This window comes from Macrobrachium nipponense, chromosome 36 (assembly GCF_015104395.2).
Source record: "Macrobrachium nipponense isolate FS-2020 chromosome 36, ASM1510439v2, whole genome shotgun sequence".
In the NCBI taxonomy this organism is placed as follows: Eukaryota; Metazoa; Arthropoda; class Malacostraca; order Decapoda; family Palaemonidae; genus Macrobrachium; species Macrobrachium nipponense.
This window is the reverse complement of record NC_087220.1, coordinates 50,246,624-50,257,633: the sequence shown is the minus strand read 5'-3', so window position 1 is coordinate 50,257,633 and position 11,010 is coordinate 50,246,624. Positions and strand designations below refer to the sequence as shown.

Here is an 11,010-nt window from a genome sequence, read left to right as displayed (position 1 = left end):
TTGGGGGCTTATAATTAACATTTTGATTACTAGTTTACATCAGACACTGCACTTGCTTAATATAACGTTAATTTATGCCTGTGGAGAATATGTATATTATATTTATATAAAGTAATTTCATACATTCTTACATTTTTTTCACGAAAATCATGCGTCATATTTGTCAGAATGTCATTTCGTTATCAGTATGTAAAAACATATATAAAAGTCAACACTATTGTATTCTATAAACTGCTCGATACCACTTTTCAATTTCTGATCGCCATTAATATACGTACAAACAGATACGCATAAACACATTCATTTAAAATCTTTACCAGCTTAATACAGTACCTATCAAAAATAAAGTGGCGATCATTATAACTTGTAATTAAGACGATGACGATTAAAAGTCCAAAGTAAATCAAAGTAAACTAATATAGTAATATAATAAAGTGAAAAGAGGCTTAGACACTGAACAGAGAGTAAGAAGTGAGGATTTTAACCCAGTGATTAGAGAAGAGGTGAAGGAATTATGGGAGAAAGAAAAACGTAAAAATAATCTTGTTATTACAACATCAAGGAATGCTTAGAGGGAAATAATGAAACTAGGCTTAGAAATGACACAGAAACCCCTGTAGCAAGCTGTTCAAAGAGGAACTAGGGCTAAGGGACATTGAAATAGTAGAAGTAAGTAGATTAGGAAGAAATGATAGGATGCAGGCACCCAATAATAAGTTACTACAGGGAACCAGGATAGAGACAGAGAACCTAGGCCAAGACCTATTTTAGTTAAGATGAAAAGTGAAAGGGAGAAATGGGCAGTAATAGGGAAAGCCAAGATTCTCAAGGGGAAACAAGAGGTAGGATACAACAGAATATTCATAGCACCAGACCTAACCTTCAGAGAAAGAGAACAGGATAAGATATTGAGACAGGAACTCAAAGACAAGAAAGAAAGGGGGGAACAGGGATGGTACATCAGAAAGGGTAAACTAATCAGAATGAAAATTTTCAGAGTCTAGGATGGGGCAATAGGAGAAATGTAATAAACGGAGATGAAAATAATACATTAACCAAGGAGCCAAAATCAAAAAAAGTTGAAATACAGTTCAAAATATATATGATAAATATACAGTGTTTAACTAGACAAAAGATAGTAGAAATAGAAAGTTTTTTTAGACAATGAAAATAAGATATTTTGTTTAACTGAAACTCACCAGAAACTAGACAAGTTAGCATTAAGTAAAGGTATAAATAAAATAGAAAATATGAGGGAGATGAAAGACAAAAAAAGGGGGAGGGTTAATGATGCTATATAGAGACAGTGATAGCACAGAGTTAAACAAGTGGAGACTATTAGCAAAGACCTACTATATGCTAAATGCAAATATACAATAATAATATCCATATTTTATTGTTATACCTATCAGTAGGAAATACAGAGGAGGATAAAAATAGAGATAAAGCAATAAAACTAGAATGCGAAAACATAATGAAAAACATAAACGACCAAGAATCATTACTGATTTTAGGAGATTTCAATGGCCATATAGGTTTCTTAGGCCACCAGAATACAGACAGAACGGGGAAATAATATTAGAATGGATGAATGAACATAGGCTAATACTACTTAACGCAGAAGACAGATGCACTGGAGTATACACATGGGAGAGAATGCAGATGAAAAGCGTAATAGATTTTGCTTTAGTCAATGAGAAGTTATACAAAAATTTTGAGGAGATGGTAATTGATGAAGACAAAAAGGAATTTGATATCTCAGACCATAACCTAATTACCATTCACTTAACATTCAAAGGACAGAACAAGAATCTCAACAAGGGTAAATGGGGGGAAGTAAAATACTTCAAAACAGATGAAGACAACCTAAATGACTTTATTAAAAAAATTAGAAGAGATCCTAATAGATAAAGACATTGACAGAATCACAGATATGGACTTATCAATAAAAGAAGTAGCAGAAGACAAGCTAATGAGAACATACAGGAGAAAGTTGCTAGTAGAGGAGAAAGTAGAAGAGCAACCCTGTTTCAGTTGAAGAAATAAGAAAAGGTATCAAGGAAAGGAAGGAGCTGAATAGGAAGAAAAGGAATGAGAGAGATAATGTCGTAAAAGAAAGTCTAGAGAAGAAATATATGCAAAAGAAAAAAGAAGTGCAGATATTAATAAGAGAAAAGATAACAATATATGAAAAGAAAATAACAGAAGAAATAAAAAGAAACAAAAACAAAGAGCTCTGGAAAAATATTGGTAAGTTAAGAAATAAGCAAAAAGCCAAAAAAGAAAACTATACACTTATATAATGAACAGGGAAGCAAGCTAAATGAGGCTGAAACAAAGGAAGAATTAGTGAATTATTGGAGAACCATTTACAGCAAACACGAAAATAATATAAAGGAAATCTGGAACGAAGAGAAAAGGATGGAATATGAAAATGAATTGGCAGCAGAAGATGATATCATAAGAATTGGAGACTATAGATTCCCAGAAGTACTAAGAGAACACATGGACCTAGTGATGGAATGCAAAAGGAAGATAATCCCAATGCAAGAGCCTGTGATAACCAAGGAAAAAGTCATAGCTTGTCTAAGTAAGCTCAAAGCTAAAAAAGCTGCAGGCCCAGATGGAATCAAACCAGAGCTTTACAAAGCTTTAATGAAGAGCAAAACATGTATAGAAGTACTAGTTAGGTGTTACAACAAAGAACTAGAAATCAAAGAAAAGCCTGAATCTTGGAAGAAATCTAGAACAAAAATGATAGAAAAGAAAAGGAAACCAAGGGCTAAGGATTTAAGGCCTATAGCTTATTAAATATATCATACAAAGTATCATGATGCTGATAAAAAGACGAAAATAGAAGCACACCTCAGACTGAATGAACAAGATCACGAATGCCAAGCAGGATTTACAGGAGGGAGTAGGATAGAAGATAACATTCTTACACTACAATATGGTGTAGAAGAGAGCTACAGGAATAGAAAACCATTAATAGTAATAGCTATCGATTACAGTAAAGCATTTGACTCGGTAAAACGAGAAGTCATGATTGAAGTTATGAAACAGTTCAAAATACATCCAAAAATCATAGAGGCAGTAGTTAACATATATGAAGGGGATAGCACAATAATAGACCTAGGGGAGGGAGTAGAACAGGAAAATGGGAATTACAAGTGGGATTAGGCAAGGTTGCACAGGCTCTACTTCACTTTTCAAACTAATGACATATTTAATAATTAAGAAAATGGAGGAGGAAGGGACAGGATTTGAAAATGAACTAGTAAAGATAGGGACACTTTTCTTCGCCGACGATGGATTAGTTCTAGCAAGTAATATAGAAGACGCAAGAATAACATAAAGATTTTAATAGATATAGGGAACAAATGTGGGCTAGAAATAAATAAAGAGAAAAGCAGCATCATTATTTTCAACATGAAAGATAAACCAGAAGAGATAGAGAACATAAAGGTGAGGGGAGAACATTACATATTTAGGAATAAAGATAAATGACTCTAGAAATCTGTTTAAGCTACAGAAAAAAAGAAATGTTGAATAAAGCACAGAAGTTAGCCAACCTAACCTACTCCGTAATAGAAAAAAGCTGCAACAAAGTTCTAATAGGGAAAACATTCTGGAAAAACACATAGCTTACCATCATTCTTATACGGAACCAATGTGGTTAATCTAACAGACGCAGAAATAGAAAAATTACAAAGAATAGAGAATGGGGTATATAGGAAAATATTAGGGGCATGTAGAAGTACAGTAGTAGCCACATTAAGGGGGGAGATAGGAGCTTCTTCAATGAAAAGTAGAATTATGAATGGGAAGATAAGCTATGTAAATAATACTTTAAATGGACGGAAAGAGATACTGAAGAAATTAATTACAGATATGCAAGAAAAGGAAAGAAAATGGTGGAAAACTGTGGAAAAGTACATGCATGAAGTTAAAATAAATTTAAGAAAATTAGAAGGAATGTCCAGAACAGAAATAAAGGACAAAGCCAGAATATGGGACACAGAGAGGTGGAAAGAAGAGTTGGAAAATAAAGTGACTGTGAACATATATAAAACGTGGAAAAGAGAAATAAAAGACGAAGAAATTTATGACAACTCTATGGGTTCAGTCCTTCTCTTCAAAGCCAGAACCAACTCTCTTAATTTAAATATAGCAAAAAGGCACCAGAAGGAGAACACCTGTTGTCCTTTTTGCAATGATGCAGTAGAAGACATATTTCATTTCCTTTTATATTGTGATACATATATAGAGGAACGGGTTAAAGCAATAGGGCTACAACAACCCTATGAAGAGAAGGAAAGTGACGTAGTGGGAAAATTTCTATTTTCAGGTAACAACGAAATAAGAAAAGAAACCATATACTTGATGTGGAAAAAAAGAGAGAAAAAAAGGAAAGAGCTAAACAAATAAACAAACAAAAACAAAAAATACCCAAGACTAAGAGGCGCCGTTGCAAAGGCATTGCCTCGACCCATAACTACTACTACCTCAAACAGCTGATAGTGATGCCTCCCTGGAGCCTGAACCTAGCTGCTACTTACCTATAAATTAAATACGCAATCGGACAGGTGGTAGGTATTACGAACAATTACACAGGTAAAGTGATTTTATTTACTTATCATGCACTGAAAATGAGGCTGAACTTTTTAATTTTTTCATGGCCATATCCAAAATAGGCTAACTAGCTTATCCTACCTACCTAGCCCTAATTGCCTTTGGACTTACGTACTAGGCTACTGGCTATAATCTGAGGCCAGTAGGTTGATAGGTGTTAGTAGTAACTACTTAATCTGAGGCCATTATGTTGATAGGTACTAGTAACTACTACTTATCTGAGGCCATTAGGTTGATAGGTAGTAGTAGTGTGTAGCTAGCCTACTTATCTGAGGCCATTAGGTAGCTAGGTTGATAGCCTAACTAGGCTACTAGGTAGTAGCCTAAGTACCTAGGTATGTGAAATTTTGGTAGCTTTAGACTCCCCTACACTTAACCTCACTTAGATTTGTAGGTATGTACTTAACCTGGCCTTGTTGCACCCTAAACAGATTAAGCCATGCTTGCTTCTCTTCAGCCTAGCTAGGAATAGGAGTCATGCAAGTTTAAGGTAGACCTGTAATTCATGGAGGCTTACCTAGGTTATATTGTATTGGTACTGGGAATAACAGAGGTTTAGCCCATCAGAGTGCAAATTAAGGAAAGTCTAATCATGACATCATATAGGCTACTAGCTATACTAGTATTCCATTTAGTGGGAACATTTGACTGTCACCTGAGAAATAGGTATAGCCTTTGTAATGCTATGCGTATAGTATAGGTATTAGGAGTTTCCACTTTGTGCAGGCTGTTGCCACCCCATACTAATCTCTAGCTGCTGTAATTCACAGATGCTTTCATGCATTTTGCATTTTCTCCCTTGCTTCATTTCTCATCACAATAACCTTCATTTTGATTAAAATGATCTCCTCTCATAAATTTCCGATTTCAAAGACAACTTGGATTTTCATTTTTCTACTATAGCTTTCTGTATGACCAGATGAGTAGCAGTTGAATTTTTACCTCATATTTTAATGTTCTCCTTGATTTTTAGTTATATTTTCTAATACGATTACAATGATCTTCTGTCCTAATTTTTCCATTTCAAACACAACTTTGAATTTGATTTTCTTGCAGGTTTCTGTATGACCAGAGGAGTTGGTTTATTTTAAAGCATATTTTAATGTTTTTCATTCACAAGTTGCTGCAAGTAATAGATCTTGATTATATTTCCCTATTTTCCAGATGAAGCTTGATACATGAATCCCAAAAACAATGCTGAACTGGATTGTAAAAGCTGCAGTAGTAGGGGGATCATTTCTAGGATGGACGGCATTATTCAAATGGAGTGGCCTTTTATTGAAACGTTACTTTTACATGAAGGAGAGAGACATATCTCATCATCACCTTATGAATATATGTGAAGCAACTGTCTGTATTATTCAGGTAAGTCATTAACTGCATATTGTAGTTTGCACATCTGGAGCTGATGGCGAATAGAGTATAGAATATGTATCACTGATGCTAATGATGATTGACGACTCATATCGCACAGCATTCACCTGTGATTAAATTCATATCAGATGTGCATATTCACTGTCATTGTTGAAAAACAGACTATGGTTTTCTTACATACAGTTCTCATTCATCTTTGGTGAGGGACTTTAGATAAATAAACTGTAATTATGCAATACTTAAGAGTATCAGAGTCCTGCATATAAGAAACATCAATGAGCAATGAATTTGGTTTATTGATGAAAGTAATTCCTTGGGTAGCCTTATATTTCTGGTTGTTCTTTCATTTAACAAAATAGAGTAAATTTTAAATAAAAGAGTCACACGAACCATGTGATTTGAGCACATCTACCAGAGTTTAGGACTGACTATAGTACTTGATTAAAACTCTGTAATACTGTTCTCTGATTTCCTTTCAGTCTATTCTAACCTCCGTGATTGGTATCGTTATTGTGCTTTCTTGTCACCATGATGTTATGCGGGCTACAAATGCTTTAACATCTTGGTATGCCTTAGTTCTGGCAAGTTACTTTGTTCATGATACCATCGCAATGTACAAGGTATGTCATACGTACAGTAGTCTTTTGTTATTTTCTTATTTCTGTGGTAGTAGTTAATAACTTTTTCAGAAATGCTACGTTTTAATTGTACAGCTTTATGTTTTATTTCATTTGTTGAAGTCATGAAGGTTGAAGCCTAAATGTTTACTTTTAAAATTCTTCTTTATAATAACTTTTATTGATACCCTTAAGTTATTTTCATACTTGGAAAGACTATATACAATTTCTTTTGTTCCTTTTTTTTTCTTTCACTCTGTTGGGTAACTGCTCTCCCGGAATAATATTTCAATTCACTTAAATTGTATAATTTTTCTGTGGAATCCATATTTTTCCTCTTACTGGTTGACCTTGATTCATAAACACTTCCTTTTACAGCATTTTGCTGTATGTTTATTTTACAGGCATTTTAAATCTCATGTAGAATTATGTATTGTGTACACCAGTATTTATTTTTCATATTCAATTCTTTGTTGCTGTATATACATGTGAAATTTCTAGTGGGTTCACTGTTTACTCATCTGAACTATTCTGGCATCAGATATTATAAAGTAGTAAATATAGTTACTGTTGTGATATAACTGTTTACCAAGGAAATTATAACCAATTTTGAGTCTAGTCAACATAAGAGTAGCTCAAGACCCAGTGGACTGTCACCTTTAGGAGAGACCCAGTTAATATAGTCAACATTTGTATTTATTTATTTATTAATTTTTTTCTTCAAATTTTCAGGTTCACATATGCAGTCTTACAAATGCTGCCTGTTCTTTTCCCAGCTGTGTAAAAAGTTACATCAGGAGAAGGACCTTGCTTGTGGCACACCATGTTGTCATTGCTTTCATTCTGTGTCCTGTAAGTCCACTTTACATTGGTGTGTTTGTGATATACAGTACATAGTTTAATTTAATAGTTTTGCATATGTGAGAGTGCTTCAAGTGCATCTCCATCTATCCTACATATATCAATCATTCAATCAGTGTATGCCTTGTACTGCGGTTTTGTAAATACAGTATGGCTTTTAGAGAAATAGCCATTTTTTTCCTTAATAGTCAGGTGTTTCATTTATAATACAGGCAGTCCCCGGGTTACGTCGGGGGATTCCGTTCTTGACGCGTCGCAAGCCGGAACATCATAAAAAATCCTTAGAAAACCTTACTTTTAATGCTTTGGGTGCATTAAAAACTATGTAAACTGCATTCTTATTGCATTTTTCATCAAAAAACCTTCAAATATTGATTATTTTTTGTGTCATATTTCTTCTGCCAGATCAGCGTTTGTATGCTTCGTAACCCTGGAACATGCGCCGTAACCCTAGAACATGCGTCGTAACCCTGGAAATAGTTTCTGATGAATATAATTGAAAAGCGCCTTAACCTCGGAACGTCGTAAACCAAACCCGCTGTAACCCGGGGACTGCCTGTACTGTACTGAAGACTGCATCAGGCTCAGAAAGGGTCAATTGCAAGTTATACAGTACTAAAAAGCAGTACTATTTCAACATCAAACAACACTAAGATTCAGTATAGACCTTCCTTAGCACCTTGGGAGGATCATTCATTCTCCAGCTAAAACTTAAGAAAATAGTTTTGTAATTATTTTGTTTCATAGGATATGTATGCACATAACAAATAATATAAAGTGTTATCTTACAAGCTCATGGTGAGCAAGATCAGGTTACAATTATGTATTATTGTTATTTATTATTATTATCAACCCCCAAAAATTAATTACGTACTGCAATAATAAGTTGGTCACAGTTATTAACTTTTAATATGATTTACCTAATGCTATACAGAACATAACTATATATAAAAAGGATTTTTTTCAATTTAATTTACCTTAGCTTCTAAAATTTATTTTCCCACTTTTTTGATATGTTGAATATAGTGTACTTATGAATGTTAAAAATAGTAATGTAACAATTGAAAAAATGGTTATGAAACCATTTCATCTGTACGTTTCCAAAAGGAAGGGCGCAATCACAATTATAAGCTAGGCAAAAATCTGCAATCTCATCCTTTTTTCCCATTTTTGACAAGATTAATTTTTTTATACATGAGCATATTTCATTTTGGAATCAATTTATTCTCATTGTTTTAGGTGTTGGTGTATAGAGATGGCATTGGTGATTTCTTTGTTGGGTGCTTTTACTGCGTTGAATTGAGTGGTCCTTTTACTAACATGAGGATTGTGTTAAGTCGATTTGGATTAAAAGAATCAAAGTAAGTATACTGCAATGATTGTATCTAAAAGCTTATTAATACTGTGGTTGGCAAGCACATACTAAGGTTTTTGTCATATTTACATTATTTTCTTTTTTTTCTACTACAGTACATACCAAGACTCATGATTACGAATTCTTAATGAATTAATTTAGTACTGTATTATATAGTAACTTAGTGTACAGAATTTTCATATCAGTGTAGCTGAACAAGTTTTTTTTTTTCTTTTAACAGGAAAATATGAATTCTGATAAAATATCCAGCAATAGTAAAAAAACTCCCAATGAAAAGAATGTTGCTGCATGCCTTCAATTTGTATCTTTCAGGTGGTACGTGTTGAATGGAATAGCAATGATAGTGTCGTTTGCCTTATGCCGCATCTTGGTGTTTCCCGTCATGTACATCACGTACGGTAACACATACGATCTTCACGTTATTGATGTTATCAGGAGGATTCCCCTTCATTGTAACTTGGGATGTCTTTTGGTGCTGCTTCCCCAGATCCACTGGTTAAGGCTTATGATCCTGGGGGCTATAAAGCTAAGTAAAGGGAAGGGTATCACAGAGGCCGATGAAAAGATAGACTAAGTTACATTAACACGCTTGTTTTAAGGTTCTCCCTTTTATAGAGAATGTTCCTACTTGTATGGGTATCACCTTTTATAGTGAATGTTCCTAGTTGTAACTGTATCCTTGTATGGGTATCACCTTTTATAGTGAATGTTCCTACTTGTAACTATATCCTTGTATGGGTATCACCTTTTATAGTGAATGTTCCTACTTGTAACTGTATCCTTGTATGGGTATCACCTTTTATAGTGAATGTTCCTACTTGTAACTGTACCAGGGTAATCCATTGATATTTTCTACTATACAAGCAATTCTTAAATTTTAATCCTTAGCCTTATAAAAAAATGGCAACTTCTGATAGCCAGTCAGTGCCTTTCATGTCTGTCTTATTGTGTTGGAAGACTGTGAACTTTGACTATAAATTAACTTAATATTTCAAGAACAATCTATATTTTGGGAGTTCTTTCAGGTAAATTTTCAGATTCATTTGGATGGTGTCACCAAATTAAGGTATTCTGAATACTGTACAGTATTGTAATACACAGTCTTCATCTGTGTAAATTTATTTTACATACCAAAATGAAAGCCTAAATGGTCTTCCATGCCCATGAAAGGGATACCAGATGTTAATGATACCATAAATTAGGTAATATTTTAGTATGCCTATATGGAAACAGATGTACTACACAGAGGTTTTTTGTTGCAAAAATTATTGAAAATACAGTACATTTTTCAGTAATTTACTCCAGTTTGTGGTACAAAGACTGTGTGTATAAAATTTCACTCCTGGACCTACGGTATGCTTAATATCAAACTTAAGCCTTTTGTTTTCACAAAGCACATTGCACAATTGCAATCCCATGCAGCATGAGTTGCAGTAGGGTTTCTGTTTCATTTCCATCCCTAGTCGCTTCCTTCAGTGAGCCTTGTTTAGCACACTGTAGGTGATACTGTATTTAATTTTTACAATGTCCCTTCAGTCCTTAGCTGCGGTGCACTCTGCCTTTGCCTTTTCATTCATTCCTTGTAGCCTCTTTCAGCCTATATTGGCAACTTCTTCAGTTTCATCTTGTGCAAATTTTCACCTTTCCTTCAAGAAGAAATAATACTTTGGACAAGGCCTAGCAGATGGTCATATAATTTTATAATATATAGCTCATAGTCTTATGAAGAGAGAGAGAGAGAGAGAGAGAGAGAGAGAGAGAGAGAGAGAGAGAGAGAGAGAGAGAGAGAGACGAGAGAGAGAGAGAGAGAGAGATAGATGGAGAAGAGAGAGAGGACGAGAGAGAGAGAGAGAGAGAGAGAGAGTAGCTGGACAACCTCTGTGTTGTAGCAGCAGTCTCTTAATACTGGATGTCTTGTTTCCTGAAATGTAATTATATACAGATACGCTGTACTTGTAAAGACTTGTGGGTTACATTATAGGAAAATGATGTGTGTAGAGTTATGGATTATTTAACATGTACCTCAAAGTAAAGCACATGATACTTTGTCCTTTTCTCTGTGATGATATCTTCTGAGGTAGAAGTGATATAAAACACAGAAGATACAAAAGCGGTTGGTGCATACTAGGCATCAGTAAAGTAGGCAGCCTT

General features: G+C 34.3%; 1 protein-coding gene and 1 long non-coding RNA gene across 4 annotated transcripts; both read left to right on the top strand.

Moving 5' to 3' along the window:
* Positions 1-422: 422 nt before the first annotated feature.
* LOC135203633 (uncharacterized) lies at positions 423-4,448 on the top strand. Of its 2 annotated transcripts, none has more exons than XR_010311979.1 (2): positions 423-464; positions 4,349-4,448. It is a non-coding gene; the product is annotated as an uncharacterized LOC135203633 (long non-coding RNA). The 2 variants fall into 2 exon arrangements; XR_010311980.1 differs by having other exon boundaries at positions 445-531.
* Positions 4,449-4,494: 46 nt separating this feature from the next.
* LOC135203632 (TLC domain-containing protein 3A-like) lies at positions 4,495-10,644 on the top strand. 2 transcript variants are annotated; one of them, XM_064233469.1, is made up of 6 exons: positions 4,495-4,614; positions 5,797-5,997; positions 6,486-6,626; positions 7,356-7,475; positions 8,724-8,845; positions 9,172-10,644. In XM_064233469.1, exons 2-6 carry the CDS (start codon positions 5,827-5,829, stop codon positions 9,431-9,433), a joined length of 816 nt encoding a protein of 271 aa, XP_064089539.1. In that variant the 5' UTR covers positions 4,495-4,614; positions 5,797-5,826; the 3' UTR covers positions 9,434-10,644. The 2 variants fall into 2 exon arrangements, with proteins under 2 accessions (XP_064089539.1, XP_064089540.1); XM_064233470.1 differs by having other exon boundaries at positions 4,501-4,589.
* The last annotated feature ends 366 nt before the right edge of the window (positions 10,645-11,010 follow it).